At 38.2% G+C, this 19912-nt stretch overlaps 2 protein-coding genes across 4 annotated transcripts; one reads left to right on the top strand and one right to left on the bottom strand.

The window, feature by feature from the left end:
• Window positions 1-2402: 2402 nt before the first annotated feature.
• Window positions 2403-9014, bottom strand: LOC122653952. The gene is made up of 6 exons (XM_043847916.1): window positions 8845-9014; window positions 4966-5049; window positions 4644-4810; window positions 4026-4105; window positions 3006-3109; window positions 2403-2469 (listed from the first exon to the last, which is right to left on the bottom strand). Exons 1-6 carry the CDS (start codon window positions 8977-8979, stop codon window positions 2419-2421), a joined length of 621 nt encoding a protein of 206 aa, XP_043703851.1. The 5' UTR covers window positions 8980-9014; the 3' UTR covers window positions 2403-2418.
• Window positions 9015-12795: 3781 nt separating this feature from the next.
• LOC122654264 (SNF1-related protein kinase regulatory subunit gamma-1) lies at window positions 12796-19265 on the top strand. Of its 3 annotated transcripts, none has more exons than XM_043848267.1 (7): window positions 12796-12993; window positions 13767-13939; window positions 16665-16782; window positions 16819-16919; window positions 17027-17302; window positions 17858-18021; window positions 18888-19265. In XM_043848267.1, exons 1-7 carry the CDS (start codon window positions 12825-12827, stop codon window positions 19183-19185), a joined length of 1299 nt encoding a protein of 432 aa, XP_043704202.1. In that variant the 5' UTR covers window positions 12796-12824; the 3' UTR covers window positions 19186-19265. The 3 variants fall into 3 exon arrangements, with proteins under 3 accessions (XP_043704202.1, XP_043704203.1, XP_043704201.1); XM_043848268.1 differs by lacking the exon at window positions 16665-16782 and adding an exon at window positions 14593-14597 and having other exon boundaries at window positions 16799-16919; XM_043848266.1 differs by having other exon boundaries at window positions 16665-16919.
• Window positions 19266-19912: the final 647 nt, after the last annotated feature.

Raw genomic sequence — 19912 nt, 5'->3', positions numbered from 1 at the left:
TATTGTTAATGGTATATTTTGTGATCAAATTTTCAAAACTTCCTCAAAACAGGTACCAATGAAACTGAAACAATACCCTAGTTTCTTACACACACAAAAAAAAACCCAATACCCTAGTAACTGGGGTTAGGTTTCTAACATCCATACTGATTATAGTGTCGCTTAGGCATTCAAGCATCTTGGCCTCATTGATAACATTGCTAAAAGCCATGTGTCGGGCTCCTGTCTAGGGAGGCTGAGTGCCCTGAAACTGAAACAATACCCTAGTTTCTTACACACAAAAAAAAACCCAATACCCTAGTAACTGGGGTTAGGTTTCTAACATCCATACTGATTATAGTGTCGCTTAGGCATTCAAGCATCTTGGCCTCATTGATAACATTGCTAAAAGCCATGTGTCGGGCTCCTGTCTAGGGAGGCTGAGTGCCCAGAGAGTCATCCGACGGCTGGGCATGTTAGGTGCACATCAAGATGTGCACGCACCGGTATGCATACCGACACACACCTAGCATGCCCAGCTATTGGATGCTCCCTAAGTGATGCCCTCACTGAAGAGGAGCCGGATCCTCCAAAAACCGTTGTGTCATTATTGGCTACACATAAGATAAAAAAACTTCACTTAATGCATAAAATTTAGGGATATATTGTCGGCAGCATCTCCCGATGCGTTAGATTTTAGCATAATCAAAATTTTGAAAGAGTAGCTTGCTTTATTTATACTACATGATGGCATAGGGCGCAAAATTTGATGATCAAATCCAGAGAATCAATGATACGATCCTGGATCTCAGCCCACAAATCGGTTCAGTAGGTGAGGGTGTCCAGGACTATATTAGCCCACAACAGAGTTTAATACTCTCGATGTGGGATATCCATCAGAGTTCATTACTCTTGAGTGAGACAGCAGGATCATAACATTCCACTACGCTTCCGAACCGACATTCCCAGCGGCCCACTCCATGACTGCTTTCACTCCGAACACCTCGAGCACTAGTTAGCTATTTCCATTGTTCACCCCTGCCAATGCCCTGACCCGTAGACATGACAGCCCGCTTTAATACCATTGTTCCGATCCTGGATCTCAGCCCACAAAACCAGTTCAGTAGATGAAGGTGCCAAGACTATATTATCCCATACCAAAGTTCATTACTCTCCGACGTGGGATACCCACGAGTGTTCATTACTCTCGGGTGGGACAGCAGGATCGTAACAATCAACTACTTATCGAACATTATGGTGATCTCTCCACTTGACAAAACTAGGCCACAATGTCGTAAGAAATTTTTCCTTTGCTAGAAAAGATAGTGCTTAAACATTGTAAAACCATTATTATCCAATGTTCCTTTCCATAGTTCAAACTTCAAATGACCATTTTGAATACCTGAAGGTCTCATTGGTGGCCCACATAACTCATGACTACACTTGGCTGGGTAGGTTTATTTCTTGTCACATTAAGAGCTGATTGATATAACCATACCAACCATTGGATGTATATATGAGTTGTCAAATAAGCTTTTCACATGGTAGGAGAAAGATCCACAATTCCACATATCCAGTCTCGGCTACCTCATCCACCAATCGAACAAACACCCATATTTCATTCCCCTAAATAAATTCCAAAAGGCTCCATCTGGTTGGATGTAAAAGGGAAGGGAAGAGAAGATAAATCCAATTAATGCTTTTTAAATATAATATTTATTTTACTTTTCAAACCAAGGCTCTGTTTGGTTGCAAAGGAAAATAAGGGGAAGGAAAGTAAAATTTCAAATCTAAAAAAGAAACTTTTATAATCATTATTCCACATGATTATTACATCTAAAAAACTTCATTATTATATATAGTAAGAAATTCAAATAATTTATCCAATCATGTTGGATGATTACTAAAGTTTCCTTTTTAAGTTTAGATTTTTGCACTTCCCTACTCTTTAATAATTTCTCTTGCAACCAAACAGAGCCAAAAGGAACTTCACAAACTCAAACTAACTAGAGTGCATGTTTCGACTGTTACTTTAGTCGTCCAAACAGAATAATTCCAAGAATAAATTTAGTCTAATAGATAGAGAGTGGTACGCTACATCGATGAACCACACGCTATATCGAAAAACCACATACTAACCCCCCCCCCCCAAAGTAAAAAAATAAATGTCACAGTAAACCACATGCTATATTGATGAACATTTCTTAATCATGTGATTATATAACAGAGCAAAATAAATGAATCTATAATGTACACAACTGCGATAGACCTTCCTATGCATCAAGAAACTCTTACATCACCCAACACCCCCCAAAAAAAACAAACATAATATAGATTAGAATTAGTTTAGCAGTTAGCCAATATTAAAATAAGTTGTATCACCTCATGGACCTGCACTAATGTATACACATCCGGGTATTTGATTGGTACCCTTCAAAGTTATGGTTCGCCATCAACCCTATCACCTTTCAGGCGTGCAATCAGTACATCCTGCACAAGGGCACACATGACCGATTATGGATGTTAAAAAAGGAATGAAAATAGAAGATGGATTGCTACTATAAAATCTATGACCCTAGAAGACCTCCCTTCTGATATATCCATCCCCCAGCCGGCCGCCTATTTTCAGGTGACAAACCCCTCCTCCGGAGGGTTGTACACCTCCTCCGGAGGGTTGTACACATGCAGAGCAGTCAGAAAGTCCAATCAGTAGTCCCCCCAAGTTCACCGATTAAGGTTAGATGAAAAAGCGGATAATCAAATTGTTCAAGAAAATGTAGGCTACGAAACTGCATTGCAAGTCCGAAGCTCAAAAAGGAACAATAAGATAATCAAAGAGCAACGTCAACAAGGAGACCTATTTATCGAATGAAAAGGATCTACTCTGAGTGGACCATTCACCAAATCAAAAGGATCAACCCTAAGTGGCTCCACTAAAAGGATAGTGTTCCAGGTATACAATGGAGAGATACTTAAAATGAGAAGTATATGTAAATGACTTTAAAAATCGATGCCTATGTCCTTGCCTTCTTTCCTTTGACTGACAGACTCCTCTCCTTTAGACGGGCACGCAGCCTCTCCACAGTAAGACCCTGGAAATCCCTCTCAAATGTGCGAGTACTGGTTCCCTCTACACAATCAATAATCCATTAGAATCTCAAATGAAGCTTAAATAAAACAATTCTGATGTTTTTCACAAAATATTGATGATTCTAATATAAGACAATTTTGCATGAGAATATTTGCCTAAAATGAAAAGAAAATAAAACTCAGATGGAAACTACAATGTCTGACTTTAGATTTCAAAAAAATGAATATCCTCCACTGCAACAAACAATATCATCTGGTTCTATGAGCTTGCAGAAATACAGACCATCTAAATTTGGATGAACCAAAACTAGTACAGAAAAATCTTGGCTAGTGGTTTCAAATTCATGATTCCAGAGACTCAACAGTTGATAGACAGTTTTCACTGGTGTAATCAAGAATAGGATCATGGATTATTGATCATTGATCATTGATAATATGGTCCCTTGGCCTTCCCTCCAATTCAGCTCCAAGTTTTAGGCATGTTTACATTGTAGGTTATGGAATCTCTCAAGAAACATAAAAACCTAGTAGTATCACATCGACTTGTGTAAAAAGGGATTTGAGTTGAAAATGTCAACAAGTAGCAAAAAGCCTCAAGGCACAAGGTTGAGGCATAACACATTCATCAGGCATGAGTAAAGCATAAATCCAAGGTGCGGCGCACACACTTCTCATACCTCAGGTCAGAAGCATGACCCTCATCATCCATGAGCATATCAAGTATAAGCTTTAAGAAAATGAAAGAAAATACCAAATATCCTTAAAGGGAGGAGAGGTAAATAAAATTGATAGGATGCTATAAGCAAGAAATGTAGATCACAAGTTGATACGTTATATAAATGCATAATGCACATTAAGATGAATAACAACCAACTTTGAGAAAAATGTAACCATATGATGAGACAAAGACAGAGTATTCATCTGCTTAGAGAATAGAGAAAACTACAACAGCATACCTTGTTTAGGATTTCCAGAACGGTTTGTCATGTTCACTCTCTTGGCTGAAGCCCTCCCATCTACAGCTCTCTCAGCAGCTCTGGAGACGAGAAAAAAGATCATGATGTAAGCAAAACCATTATGTACCACAAGCTAGCTCAAGGATTGTGATGAACAGAAATTTCTATTTATTGTAATTGTTGGAAGATATTTGAATAAAAAAACTTTAACCCAGGAACGCAACAAACAACAAATCTTACTAACTAAAAACAGAAGTATAAAACTACACTACTTGTGCAAATTTATTTAAAAAAAACAATCTTCACACTCTTCTACTTTCACACTCTTATAAGGAAGTCAAACATAAACCTAGAAATTCAAGATGAAAACACACACCCGAAGTATAAAACTACACAGCTTGTGCAAATTTATTTTTAAAAAAGATTCTTCACACTTTTCTACTTTCAGACTCTTATAAGGAAGTCAAACATAAACCTAGAATTTCATGATGAAAACACACACCCGAACGCACAGTAAAAGCATAGGTGCACACAGTTACAAGACGTAAAAATAAAATAGAAAATAGGACTTAGGAGAGTAGTCAAACTCCATTTTTTCCAAAAGAACCAAATCAATACCTCTTGCCCTTGGTGCTCTCAGTTGTACCTTTACCCTTCACATCCTTTGAGCTGGAATCACTTTTCTGTTTCTTAAGTGTGAGAGACCTAATCAGTATGTTTGTTTGGTTCGTCTTTATTAGTTGCTCCTCTGGATGGAAATATATGTGAGGGTAAGAACTTCTAGCCTGACTATAAAAATGCTAGAAACCTGGCTATATAACATAATATGTTGCAGAACTGCACTTCTAGAGAACAAATAGTTCTACCACAAAACAAGAAATTTAGAATGAAACTAAATAAAAAACCAAAGGTGGCACCAAATAATAAATAGAAATATAACATGAGATATACTTTTAACAACAGCAGAGTAGAGAACAGACAATAGGTCAGATGGGTTGAAAAGTTGCAAAGTGTAACTGGAAATCTGGAAACCAACAGGTGAACAAGTTAAAACCAGAACCAGAAAACCATGACATTAGCTGGTTTATCCAACAAACTAACAAGGTAGGGGTCAACTTGAATGGGAACTCAACTGTTTGATGCCGGATTATAAGAAGCAGGACAGTTGGATTTTGGTGCTGCTATTTGGTCTATTGACAAAATATCTTCTGTTTGTTTATTCTTCAAAGCTATCATTGGCTGTCATAAATAGTTGTTACATGACCTACATCTTTCTTTTTCTGTATCCTGATCTGTTACCCCAAAACAGATCTAAATTTATGAGTTTCCGCTGTTGCTGGTTCCTTATTCTTCTTTAAACCTAGAAAATTGCATATTTATCACTAAAAATAGTCAGGAAAATCAGAAAACAGCCATTACAAATTTTTTTCAAAAAAATCATCTAGACCATCAATTTGCTGAAACTTAAAACCTCATCTCCTCCAACAAAATCGCTGGAGAACTTTGCCAGAAATAGCCATGAATCCTTAACATGGTAAATCTAAAACCTTAAAATGTAACCTGTAAATTTTAAACCATGAAATCCTAATCTTAAATCATTCTAAACCTGAAACTTGGTGTGGGTGAACCTTGATGTTAGTTTTTCCACCACGAACCGTGAGCCATCACCCATCAGTGAAAAGACTGCCGGAGTTGTGAAGATCACCGGAGCAGTTCACCTGAAACAGAGAGATCGGAGATTGAACAAGGGAGAGCAGTTGCTGGTGAAAGAGAGAGATTCCCACCATCAAAAAGAGGTCATTACTGCCGGAGTCGTAGACGATCACCAACCACCATGTTGCAGCAATGGCACATTTACCCAGCATCACTTATGGTTGTGATTGCAGTTGCAGAGAAAAAGAGAGAAAACAAAAAAAAAAAAGAGGAAGAGAAAGGTCGGAGTGGGAGAATGAAGATGCTTGATTTTTACTAATTTACTCCTTTGATCCTTATTTGTCACTTAATGTATATGGGCTAAATATATCTTAAAACATCCAAATGACATTATGTGAAATTATTTCCTCAAGTTTAATATAGATGGTGCTAGCAAAGGAAACCCAGGTGAAGCAGAAATTGGGGGAGTTTGTCGTGATAGTCTTGCCAGGTTTATTTGAGCTTTTTCGGAGGACGTGGGTTGGAATTTTGCATTAGTGGCGGAAGCTTTAGCTGCTAGGAGAGCAATGTCACTAGCCCGAAACCTCAATTTGAAACACATTATCATTGAGAGTGACAACTTACTTCTCATCAATCTTCTCCTTGGCCACACCAGGGAAGCACCCTGGAGGATCTTGGCTATAATTTTAGATTGTCGGTCTCTCATTTCTTCCTTCGAAGGTAGTATGTTTGTTCATGCTTTTCGTGAGGCCAACAGCGTTGCTGATCTGCTAGCCTCCACGGCTGCGGGCTCTCAGCAGTCTAAGTGCTGGCTCTCGATCCCTCCCCCTTTCATCTCCCCTCTATTGTTTGCGGATGTTTCGGGAACATTGTTCCCACATTAATGAAATGCTTTTATCAAAAAAAAAAAAAATCACATACCAGAGTTACAAAAATATTTCATCATTTATATGAATAATTGAATATAAGAAATGGGAAGCAGTTTTCTGTACGGGAGTGTGGCCTACGTCAGCACTCCCATGTGTCTATCTCTCTCCTCCTTAAAACAAGAGGGCAGAGGTGTCTTTTCACATGGGGAGGAAAGAGATAGACTCATGGGAATGCTGGCGTAGGCCACACTCCTGGACAGAGAACTTTTTCCCATAATAAATATATCCTGTCTTAATCACACAACAAATGACCGTATGGCGTATGGACAGTCCTTTCCAACTTTGGTGAAAAACGAAAAAAACCTTTTCAGTTCAGAGACCTGGAAATGGGGATATTTTGATATTGATTTGTACTAGCTAGGTTTTCTTCCATCCCATTTGTGACAATCTGTTTAAATTCCAAATTTTCAACTCAACAACCCAGACATCCAGGAACAATCCCCATGTATCAAGTCTACCCTTATAAAGATCCTAGAGGAGTCTTGAGAATGCGGGACCATACATCCTACATCAATGAGAAATCCTCTAGCAAATGCACCACAATACTACCAACGTTTCCCAACTACGGAGGAGAAGATCTAGTCTAGCTGTATGAATAATTTTGGATTGTATCCAAAATCCGTCTGCAATTAAGATGGCACCCAGGAAAAGAGTACCAGTACAATAGTTAAGTACTAAAGAGACAATTAACCAGGAATAGTTTATAACAAATATTATATGATTGTATGCACAAAATTATAATCTAACATATGATGATAAACAACGACAAAGAATACAGAAATACCTAATTAGTGATGTAAAAAATATTTTAAAAAAATACTTTTCAGGCATAAATACCGTCCAAAATTGTTAAAACAACTGGAATGTTGTAGTGTTTAAACTTCACCAAAATTTATTGAGTCTTAAACAAGAGTGTAAGAATTTCAGAAGTTTACTATGCAGCAGCAATGTTTGTTTCTTACTATCTCTCTCCCCGGGGAATAAGAGCAGTAACAATTGTTTCAACAAAAGACATATGTCATGAAGTCTCCAATTCACTCATGTCCAAACTGATATCACTTCCACAGTAACAATAGTAACTATCTTTGTAAAGGGTGTACCCAGTGCACGAGGCTCCCACCATTGTGAGGTCTGGGGAGAGTCATAATGTATGCAGCCTTACCCCTGCTTTCGCAGAGAGGCTGTTTCCAAACTCGAACCCTTGACCACTTGGCCACAATGGAGCAACCTTTACCGTTGCACCAAGGAACTGCCTTTGTGAGTAAAATAAATAATGGAACTAAGTTAGTAATTTGGAAAGGAGAAAATACCAATCTTGTGGCGGTTAGACTTTCCTTAGTTAGGGCTAGCAAAATAAATACAGGTTTGAGGGGACTAGGGCAGCACCCTGAGGATTTATATCAGCATGAGTAACAATTGTAATGGAGTATTTGAAGGCCCACCAAAAATTTTTGGCATTAAAATTTTCGGGAACTCAATTGCGCAACCCAATAAGTGATGCTCTTGGGAACGAGACGAAAGGATAGCCAAAGTGAAGCATCCGCTTACATGTGTTTTAGTGTTTGGAAGCATTAACTACTACTCAGCCTTATCCCAACTAAATGGGGTCGACTACATGGATCCTTGCCCTCCAATCAGCTCTATTCGAGATCATACTTGATACAAGGCCTAAGCTATGTATGTCTTTCCTCACCACTTCTCCTACGGCTATTTTAGGTCTGCCCCTAGCTCTTTTAATTCCTTCAGTCTGAATCAAATCACTCCTCTGTACTGGAGCATTCAAAGGCCTCCGTTGAACATGATCATACCATCTCAAACGACTTTCTCGTAGCTTATCAAGTATCCGAGCTATTACCAAACCAGCTCTAATATGATCATTCCTTACTTTATCCTTACTAGTTTTTCTGTTTCAGCATTTGGAAGCATGCAACAGAAATTACAGTCATAATACAAGTACATCTAGCATCAATTTTCTAAACCAATAGACAGATCCAAGAATATAAAATCTCCAAACATTCTAAATCACAATCAATATACAAGTTTTGCCATCACAAAGATAGTGTCATTCTCTATATTTCCCGCCATTGATCAATATCCCAAAAAGAACTATATGAACACTATGAAGATGATGAAGCGGCAATGTGCTTACGGTACAGTCAAATCAACGGAAAATAACTAGGGATTTAGAGAATAATTGAGCACAGAACACAACAAGAATAGCGATAGAGAGGGCGTACCGGATTAGAAGAGATAACGGTGGAGGAGAAGAGGCCGCGAGAGGGAAGGTTGGCCAGGTACTTAGAAGCTCCCCCACCCCCAGCCCCAACCACTGAACCCGAATCGGAGGGCAGCGTAGCAGACGAGCGTTCCATGGCACTACCAGTTCTGAGTCTGAGCTCAAGCACTACCAGAGTACCAAAAAACCTCGCCCTTATTATATGTGGATTTCGGAATGGTTTGAGCCATGGTATCAAAATCAAACCGAAATCGAACCGAACCGTTTACATCAAATTGTGAAACCGTTTAATAAATGATTTGGTTTAAATTTTAAAATTAAGATTTTTTTTTTTTTTTTTTGTAAGATAAAATTAAGAACGTTTAACTCTAATCGAATCGAATCATTTTAGTCAATAAAAAAAAAAAAAGGGTAAATTTCACAGACACCCTTATAAGTATTCAATATGTTATGGATATTCCAAACTTTGAAAAAATATCACAGACTGCCCTTATTCTATGATTATATTTCAACTTAGTCCACTCTGTTAGGCTTTTGTAGTTAAGTTGATGTTAATTTTTTGATAATGACCAAATTACCCTTAAAAAGGGATAAACTTACCATAATACCCTTAATGTAAAACCCCATTTACCTAAAAAAACAAACATCCATCGTTTTCACCCCTTCAATATTTTGTTGGGCTGAAGGAAGAAGACGCAAGAACTGTGAAGTTGTAGACACCATTGTTGGACCCATTTCCATGCTCTGAAGACGGAAGAAGGAAGAACACCAACACCGATATGTTTTTCCCCATCGATCTGTCATCATTGTCTCTCTCCCAAAATATCCTCAAAACAAAGAAGGGCTCAAATTTGCAGAGATGAAATCTCTTTTCCTTTAATTTTTTCCCCCTCCTTTTCTTTCTGAAGTGTCAATCTGGATCTCTTACCCCACAAATCAACAGGACCTAAACGAACTAAATGGAAACAATCTTCTTCATCGACAAATCAATAAGAACTATACCAAATGTAGAACTGTGGAAGGTGAATGAATACGAGACATTGAAAGAATTTAGAAAATACCCAAAATCTAAAACCTTCAAATAAACACGCATGATCAGATACCCACAACAAAAATGCACCAAATAAATATAAACTAAACTCCAGCTATGGAACAAAGAAAGGGAAAAAGAGAGATTGATTCATTTGTGGGTTTTTTTTTTGTCCTTGGTTTGATGGGTTTTATATATGATGAGGTAAGATGTAACGTTGCTCTCTACATTGGCATCGGCAGAAGAAATCAAAGAAAAAGGAGATGACTGAGAGGGTGGAGGGTATGGGTGTGGAGTAGAATGTTGGTATCGAACAACTGAGTGGGGCACCTGTTTCTACAAGTTACTTCCAATTCAATATTCCTCCCAAACCGAAAATTTTCAATTTCAATCAAAGAACATGGATCCCTACAACTCATCACTCAGCTCGTTTACACATTTATGTATTCAATAAAAGATACAAAAGATCAAAGAGTTCAGGTATTAATTAATTATTGACATTTGATGCATCAGAAGCTTTCTTCTATCGAGCCCATGTGGAGAAAGATAGGAGTAATCGAAGCCCTTGTTTATCCTACATATTTAACAGTAACCTAATATTATTGTTTGGGTATTCCAAGATGGGTAAGGCAAGGCTAGATGAACCCATCAAACCCCAATTTTTTTTTCTTGTCAAACCCTAAACCTTTGAAATGGTAAAAGAAAGGGAAATTTATACATACCATCCCTGAGGTTTGAAGAAAGGATAATTGTACCTCCCAATTTTAAAAAATTTTGCATATCCCCCCTGAGGTTTACAAATAATAACAAATAAGCCCATTCTACATTTCATGATTGACAGTGTAAAAAATAAGAGATAAACTGACAAAATTACCCTTATAAAAAAATAAAAAATAAAAAATTAAAAACTGCAATTCATCTTCCCCAATCGATTGGAGAAGATGAATTGCAGGTTTCAAAACCCTTTCAACCTTTAAGGAATTAGGGTTTCAAATTGAGAAAAAATCCCGTATCAAAATCCTTTTAGTGCGATTGATGACTATTTGATCTGATTTTCAAACTCCCCTGAATCGGTTATGTTAGGTCTTGATTCTAGTTTAACTCGTATAACTTAAAAAAGGGTACAATCCATCACCAGAGCTTCAACGCAAGGGAGGACGCCATTGAAAATCCATCTTGGCTAGAATTTCTTGCTTCAGAGTTCTGATTTTGATATCTTTCATTTCCTTAACGCTGGATTCTGGCCTCGGTGACGCTCTTCGGTTAGGTTTTTTTCTTTCCTTCTAATATTATACATTTTCCTCTTTTTCTTCTCAGTTTCTTAATCTGAAATTTTGATTTATTTAAATGGGTTTTAATCGAATTCGTCTAATTTGGGATTGTTTCCTCCCTTCCTTCTTCCCCCTCTGTGTGTGTTCCTTTCCCCTCCTTCCACTTTAAGATTTTGATTTTTCTCCCATTTTTCATTTTTTATTTTTCCCCCTCTTTTTTTTAGTTCTCAAGAATATAGGTCTGGGTTTTGAGAGAGAATTGAGTCTTGTTGGTGGTTTTGGAGGAACAGGGTTTGCCTGTTCTTTCTTGAGGTGGGGTTAGGGGTTTGGAATTGGAATAGAGAGAGAGAGCAGCCGTGTTGGATTTTCTATAATCTGTACTTGCCAGGTTTGGATGTTGGAAGGGGAATTCAGGAGTTCCAATGGTAACCAAGAATGCTCAATGGTTGGCTAGGATCAAGGGTTTTGGATTCTGGATATTGTAAGAGCAAGGATCAGCTGATTGGGATTGTTAGGTTTGGCAAAAGAATTGGATGTTCAGAAGGGTAGGAATGCTTGTGAACCTCTGCTCTTTATGCATAAGAGGTTAGAGCAGAGGTTACAAGCAATGAGATTTGGCAGGGAATTGCAGGAGCTCAGCAGTTAGCTGTGTGACATGAGGAGAAGGTGAGGTGGGACTATGGGCTGCCTTTGCTCAAAAGGGGCCTCTAGCGATGAACCTGCGATAAACCTGCAGAGGTTCATATAGAGAAAGAATCGAACAAAGTCTTCCAATCAGCTGGTTACACCCTCCAAGGGAGAGGAAGCAAAATGGCGCCTGCAGATCAATCTTCTCCTCTGTTCTTGTTTCTTCTGCCAACAGACCAACGGAGACAATGAAGAGAATGGTTGTAATTTGGGATGTTACCCTTGAAGGTATTAAAACCTGCAACTCATCTTCCCCAATCGAAATCATTGGGGAAGATGAGTTGCAGGTTTTTTTTTTTTTTCCTTGTTTTTGTAAGGGTAATTGGTCAATTCACTTCTTATTTTTAATACGGTTAATCATAAACTGACAGAATGGGTTTATTTATTATTGTTTGCAAACCTCAGGGTATGTAGAATTTTTCAAAACTAGGGGGTAAAATTATCCTTTCGTCAAACCTCAGGGGTGGTATGTGTAAATTTCCCTAAAAGAAATTGATATCTGCTATCATTTTTCTAGATTCCTAGTTTGCCACTTGTTGAAAAGCAAATGATGAGTTGTCGCAAGTAATGATCGTCGGAGTTGGAATTGCCGCTGGAGCCGGAGCAGGTGATGGTCGCCCAAAATGGATTTGCAGTAGTTCTCCAAAACAGTAAGAAAATGGAAGAAGAGGGAAGAAGATGAAATGATAGTTTTTTTATTTAAATAATTAAGGGGGTAAAATGGATATTTCACCTTTGGGTACTAACTGTGCTTAAGGTCAAGGGGAAAATTGCCATTTTGATCAAGTTTGGGAGATCTATGACATATTGAATACTTACAAGGGGTGTCCGTGAAATTTACCCAAAAAAAAACGAAGGAGAGAATTCCCATAATTAGTCTCCTAATATATATTCTTTTGGGGTTCGAAAAACAATTGGTATCCAATTATTTAAGAACCATCAAAATAAGGGTCGTTACTTGACAGAGAGAAGAGTGAGATCTGGAAATCGATCATGCAAGAGAGCCCTCGAAGTACTGTTTCGAGCCCAGAAGCGAAATTGGGACTGAAAGTGGAGGATTTATGGGACGTCCAAGAACCTCAGCTTAGCCCTTCGGAGAAGCTCAACTCATGCTTCGAAAGCATACCCGTATCTGCTTTTCCTCCAGCCCCTTCATCACAAGGTCACCTTGAATCTTTATCTCTGTGTTCGTCGAAATAGTTTCAGTGTATTAGTTGTTTTTTCTTCTCTTTTCTTGATTTTTAACTAGATTGGTAGAACTAAATTCTAACTTTAATCTTGATAATTTGATTATCCTTGGAAGTTTTAGTATGCGAGTAAGGAGTAGAGACTAATAAACATATGGAAGCCATATTTAACCGTTCAACGAATAAATTTGCATACTTAGGTTTTTTTTGGCCTCCCCCCTCCCCTTCTCCCGGCGGCTGCCGGGTTCAGTGAATGAACAGTTAAAAGTTTTCTACAATGTCCATGTTCAAGTACTCCTATAGCATTGCTGAAAGGCTTCTGCATTTTGAAATATGTGTATTAGATATATAATTGCTGCTCGGTGCCTAATTATGGTATGTATTTTTGTATCTCAACGTATTGACATGATTTTGTAATGAAGAAATTAGTAAGGTGGTAATTTTGACTTTTGGTTCTTTTTGTCTCAACATCTTTTAAGACTCTTCTTTGTCTTTTTACCTAATCTCTTCCAGAATGGAGTTGATAATTTCATGGACATAACATAGTTTTTTTTTGGTGCTGCTTTGGATAATCTGTATCCAGTAGTCGAGATAAACTCAGATTCCAGTCTTTTTTGGTTCTTTTTGTCTCAACATCTTTTAAGACTCTTCTTTGTCTTTTTACCTAATCTCTTCCAGAATGGAGTTGATAATTTCATGGACATAACATAGCTTTTTTTTGGTGCTGCTTTGGATAATCTGTATCCAGTAGTTGAGATAAACTCAGATTCCAGTCTTGATGAGGCTGTCCAAATGCTATCCAAACACAAAATTCTGAGTGCACCTGTGCGGAATGTTGAGGCACCAGAAGATGCCAGTTGGATTGATAGATATATTGGCATTGTGGAGTTTGCAGGAATTGCTGTATGGCTTTTGCATCAGGTATTTGCAATTACTTGTGTTGAAAGATGTGTTGCTTTCGATTAGCAAAGGTGGGGGATTGATTTTTCTGGTCCAATGCATGGTTGGGGCTTATCATGGAAATCAATTTTTGCCAAAATCTAATGTCACTGTTGTTAAACATATTGAGTTCACTATAATATGAAACAACAGATTGCATGTTATTGTGATTGATGTTTTAATTTTCAGCAACTGCATATCTGAGGTTGCGTAACTTGATGAATATTCACAGAATATCTTTCTTTTGCATGTGTGCATAACTGCATATGCAGTTGAGTCTCTACCTTATCTGATGATACTTCCAACACCAATCTAGAAGGGGATTGTCAAGGGACAGTCTTTGAAGCTTATTCAACTCATCCATTCCCTGTCTCTTTTCTCCCTAGTATGGATACATTTATTCCTAGAGCTGTCCACTAGTATTATTGAGATGGCTTTGCAATAAGTCTAGCTGATGCTTCGGAAGGAAGAGCAGGAAAAGAATGCATAACAATCATCCTCTGAAGCCAAAAGCTGAGAAAGAATCAGGAATAAAATTTAGAACAGCCTCTTTCTTCCAAACAACAATAAATCTCCAATCACACCACTTCTGGTGAGGGAATTTGACAGATAATTTGCCATTCTCATTACCTAAGTCCGAGTAAATTGAAATTTGAAAATTTGATGTGCTTGCAGCAGCGTGTTCTTTATAAAAGGCCGTTCTTTCACATAAAACAAGGATAGATTTTACTCTATACTCTCCTTGGAGCCTAACTATCCAAAAAAAAAATCTTAATGTCACCTTCCAGGCAAGCTGCTGCTTGGATTAACCTGCAGTTTGCGTCAATTAGGGCTTACACTTCCATGGTTAAAAGGACAGGGAAGTGCTTCAGAATAGAAAATCTAGTCATCTTTATATATCTGGTGTGTTTGGTGAAAACAACTTCCGGGCTACATGATGCAGGCCCCTATGCAAACATACACAACACATGGCTATATGCGTGTTACTTGCCTAGGCAGCAACAATGGTTCTTGCATGAGACCAAAGTCAATTAGGGGTTGGAATCATCACAGCCTAAAAGAGATAAGAAATCCCATCCTAGGTGTAGTAGTACTTGTAGGAGATGTGATGAGAATTCAAAAAATGCACTCCCTTCATTAGCTTGCCCCTCTGAAGCTTTGAATAGATTCATTAGGACAATACCAGAACCCACATGCCCGAACAACTACTTAGATCCATCCCATAGACTTGAAAATTACTGTTGACTAATAAATGCCTTGAAGATTAAACCACAAAGTTTGATCAGAACTTTCTTTCACACAACTTTCTACAAGCATCTGAAAATCATTTGATGACCAACTCAGGATTGAAAACTTTTTGGCTTGGACTTATGGGCTTGTTTAATCCAACCCAAAAGGCTTGATTTAGTACAACCTGGATTCCTGCGGTGTAGTTCCATGATTAGGGGTTCTGTTGGCTCCATCCTGGCTGCATTAGAATTCCTGTTTTACTGCTTCGCCTTGATAGCAGCTCTAGTGCCTGCATCAGAGTCCAGGTATGGTGGCTCAGAGGTGATTGCCTTGGAATCACCCACATACTAAACAACTAGGAAATATCCAAAAACATTATTTGCATGCTCTTAAAAGGAGAAATAAAATCTTCTTATCTAGTTATATCACATTATAACGTTCATCTAGAGGGGGAATAAATGGTAATTTTGTTTTTAGGAAAAAAAAAAGATGAATCAAGGGGAAAAAATTGTTCTGTCACTTCTATGCACTGGTTTTGGGGGGCATTTTCTTTCTTGGAGGTATAAATTATTTTGTCATTAATATTTTTCCAAATGTTGAATTATTCAACCATCAAAATTTTATCTTTGGCATCATCTTTACTAGATAGGCTTAGAAACTTTGATGTCACTCCAATGCATTAACCACAATGATTTTTATGCTTTCCCTGCCACCCACCCACCCACCCCCCCCCCCCAAAAATAAAAATAAAAAAATGGCGCAGTCTAAAGTGTTTCAAAGGTAGCTTTCTCATCACTGCTTAATGAAGATCTCCATCCTTGAGAACCTTCAGTGCACACTGCACGCAACAAATCCTAAAAGATAGTGACTTGGTCTTTTCTTCATTAATGAGGGTTAGGATTGTCTTTTCTCACTTTATCATTCAATTTCTGAACTAGTTTTTATTCCTAATCTCAAAATATATTCTTCTTTTAGCTGGTTAAGAAGAGACAAGTCGAGATCCATTACAATATCCAAATATCTTAAGTTTCTTGTAAACCAATGTGGTACTTGAGTCGTACAAATCTCAACTGGCTAGGAATGAGCCAACAGTAACAACCCCCCCCCCCTCCGGGAGATGAAAATTCGATAGAATTTATAATTCCACAGTTCAACAAAGGCAAGTTTCTAAAATCTATATGGACCAGCAAACAAAGATCTTCTTTCTGATGTAGGAAATTCAAAAGAATCTAAACTTTAATTTATGTGGATAAATTTTCACCCCAAAAAAAATTTATGATGATAAATGTGGTGACAGTTCCAAAAACAAGTCGTAATCGAATCAGTCAATTTTAAGTCAACTGGGAAACTCGGATGTACACTGTTTTTAAATTCAGTGGAACAGTATCACACCATTACTTATATCATCTGATAGAAAATTTCACTTTGCATCTCTTGGTGATCACTTTTTTGAAAAAGGAATTTATGTGCTTTGTAGTCCGAAGCTGCAGCTCAAATGATGAGTGGATCTTCTAGTGTGGGGCTAGTTCCCGGTGGATCAGCAGCTACAATAAGTTCGGCAGCACTGGGAACACCAGCCTATGCAATAGCTAGTACTGCTGTAGCTGAAGCAGCTGGTGCTAGAGCAAGTGCTGCTATTGGGCCTGGAATCTTGGGCCCTGAAGCTGCTGCAACAATGGGAGGGAGCTTTTTCGAGATCCTGACATCTTCTGACTTCTATAAGAATACAAAGGTCGGACTTCTTTCTGCAGGAAATATCAGTTTCCATCTGTCTGCATCTTCTTACTCTTTTGTTACTCCAAAGCTGGCTCTTATACGGTAATTTTCATAATCTCTCAGGTTGGAGACATATCAGGGTCATTCCGTTGGGCCCCATTTCTTGCTCTACAGACGTCTGATACCTTTCTGACAATGTTGTTGCTGCTATCAAAGTACAGAATGAAGAGCCTTCCTGTGGTTGACCCAGGTGAAGGAAAGATTGAGAACATAATCACACAGTCTGCTGTTGTTCACATGCTGGCTGAATGTGTTGGGCTTCATTGGTTTGAAACCTGGGGCACAAGGAAACTCTCTGAACTTGGTCTCCCCGTAATGAAGTCTAATCAATTGTTGAAGGTGCTCATTGGTCCCATATGTTGTTGTACTTTTGTTGAATTCTCCTTTTCCAGGAATGTTGCCAAACTGGGCCTCGGTGCCTACACCACATACTCTTCTGAAGTCGAGTGTTTCCCAGTACTGTTCTCTAATACGTTTCATGATACATAATAGTAATATACAATTTTTGAGCATGCAAGCAAGTCAATAAATGTCTCAATCAAAACAAATCTGCCGTGTGAAAGCAAAGGCCATGTTGGAACTGCTTTAACTTGGATTTCAAAGTTGGAAAGACTTGTTAAAACAGTTTGGTTTGAGATTTTTTACAGTGCTATTTGTTTGGCCATTGTCAACACTCAACAGTGAAAAAAATGCATTTAAAGTATCATCATGTTTCCACAAGAAACTAGAGAATACATAAATCATGTTAATCAACAGTTGAAGCTAATGGCCTTTGTAATGACAAAGAGAAGGGGGTTTGGGGTTGTTGGAAGAGAGTTTCCTTTTTCATGGCTATGGGAGCTTCAGTTCTATGAACTGGTGATTTCTCTCAAATGTTTTTCTCCTCTTTTGCAGGTGCATGGGGATGAATCAGTTCTGCAGGCATTTAAACTAATGAGAGTAAAGCGCGTTGGAGGAATTCCAGTGGTTGAAGGCAATGGAAGAAAGGTAATTGGTAATATAAGCATCAGAGACGTTCAGTTCCTTTTAACTGCCCCAGAACTATACAAAGATCACAGGTTTGTAGCTAAATTACTTTAATTTTTTTACAGTATTGTGCTGATTGTAATGTCTTCTGTCTTTTAATCAATTGGAGTTTGGAAGAGCCTGTATGTTTTTCATCAAGACATTATATTTTGGGTTGGACCTTTTATCTTCCCCCCCCCCCCCCCCTTCTTCTATGCCAAAAGTTGTTTTCTATTATTTATTATTGGGGGAGTGGGGGAAGAAGAGAAGTGAAGAATGGAGTCAATCCAGATCTGTGCTTTAGCAACGGACTTTAACATGATGACAAGCTGGTACCTTTGCAATTTACACAGCTGTTCTTCATGTTAGTATTTTCTGTTATTATTAGGACATCTAGCATGGACTATATTTTGATTGTAGATTTATGCCTGTCATATTTATGAGAAGGCAAAATGGCAGGGAAAGGAGAAACAGACCAATCTGCGTCAAAATGGGAGTTTGTATTACATGTATACGTGTGAGATGATGGATCTTGATGATACATTTGGGGATCTAAATCTGTATTTTTTTGACTGGTAGGGAAGGTTTTTGCCTTTGAGTATTATACCTGTGACCTTGAATTCAGTCTTTAGACCTCTAAATTTTAATTAAAAGAATGAATGAGAAAAAAGAGTGGAATTTTTTAACTTAGATGGTTAGGTTTGTATGACTATTGGGTCATTTGGGCCCTCAAAGAGGTACCCCACCTCTGATTGAATGACATGGATTAATGGTTGTAGGTATGTATTACGTCCTTTTTTTCCCCGGGTATTATGGTTATTTTATTGCAGGGAACTGTAAAAACCGCAACCCTTTGAGATGTTATTTGGTGGTGTCTTCCAACTAGTGGGGCTTATTCGGGATGTACCTCTCTATGCAGATCTATAACAGCTAAGAACTTCCTGACAACAGTTAGAAAGTACTTGGAGGAGCACCAAGAGGCTTCACCCTTGTTGCGTGGTCCAATTACATGTAGGAAGGATAACACACTTGAAGAGGTGATTCTGAGGCTTGACACTCACAAGATACATCGAATTTATGTTGTGGATGAGGATGAGCATCTGGAGGGGGTGATTACACTTAGAGACATCATATCCAAGGTAGTTCATGAGCCTCCTGGCTACTTCGGGGACTTCTTTTATGGTGTTGTGCCGCTACCTAAGAATAGCAGTGTTTGAGGGTACTTAAAACTTCTGAGCTACCCATGCTTCAAGCTCTTGCTGACTGCTTGTGTGTTGAATGATCTTTTGCGTGCCAATTTTGTAAACCACTGTTCTGTTCAGACCTCAGGTTCTGGCTGCCTGCTCTTGTGTTGTCTAATTGTGTGCCTGCTAAATGAATACACCAGGTAGGCCCGATCTCCTGTTTAGTTGTAAAAGTCCGTGTTTTGTTAAGTGATTTAGAAATTCAGGTGATTTCTCATCACAAATTTGTACATATTTGTGTAGAGATTTTCAGATTTTGAAATCCATTTATTGCAATCCATCTTTCAGAATCATTTTGGAATTGTTTGAAATTTGTACTGTCATTTTAAAGTCAGTGGTAGGTGAGAGAACCTGTGGAAGCAGACTGAATTAAACTTACTTACTTTGCTGGTTTAACTCGAGGAAAATGGCTTTGATGAACTTTAGTTATTCCCGGTAAAATATATCAAGGGCGAAGGTTCTTTGAGTCACAAGGGTAGTATATGCTAGCAACTCTTTGTCTATCTCTCTCTCCTCACATGAAATGATCTTGCTGCCCTCCAATGTAAGATGCTATTTTATCAAGTTACTGGCAATTGAACATAAGATCACCATTCAATATACACGAGATCTTTTCATGAAAGGATTCTACAAACCTTATATGTATCGACAATCAAGAGATTAGTCTTTAAAACCATCACAGCCTAACAATGCACGTAAA

Source organism: Telopea speciosissima, chromosome 3 (assembly GCF_018873765.1).
Source record: "Telopea speciosissima isolate NSW1024214 ecotype Mountain lineage chromosome 3, Tspe_v1, whole genome shotgun sequence".
Lineage (NCBI taxonomy): Eukaryota > Viridiplantae > Streptophyta > Magnoliopsida > Proteales > Proteaceae > Telopea > Telopea speciosissima.
Note: the sequence above shows the minus strand (reverse complement) of the source record. Positions and strands in the feature narration are given on the sequence as shown.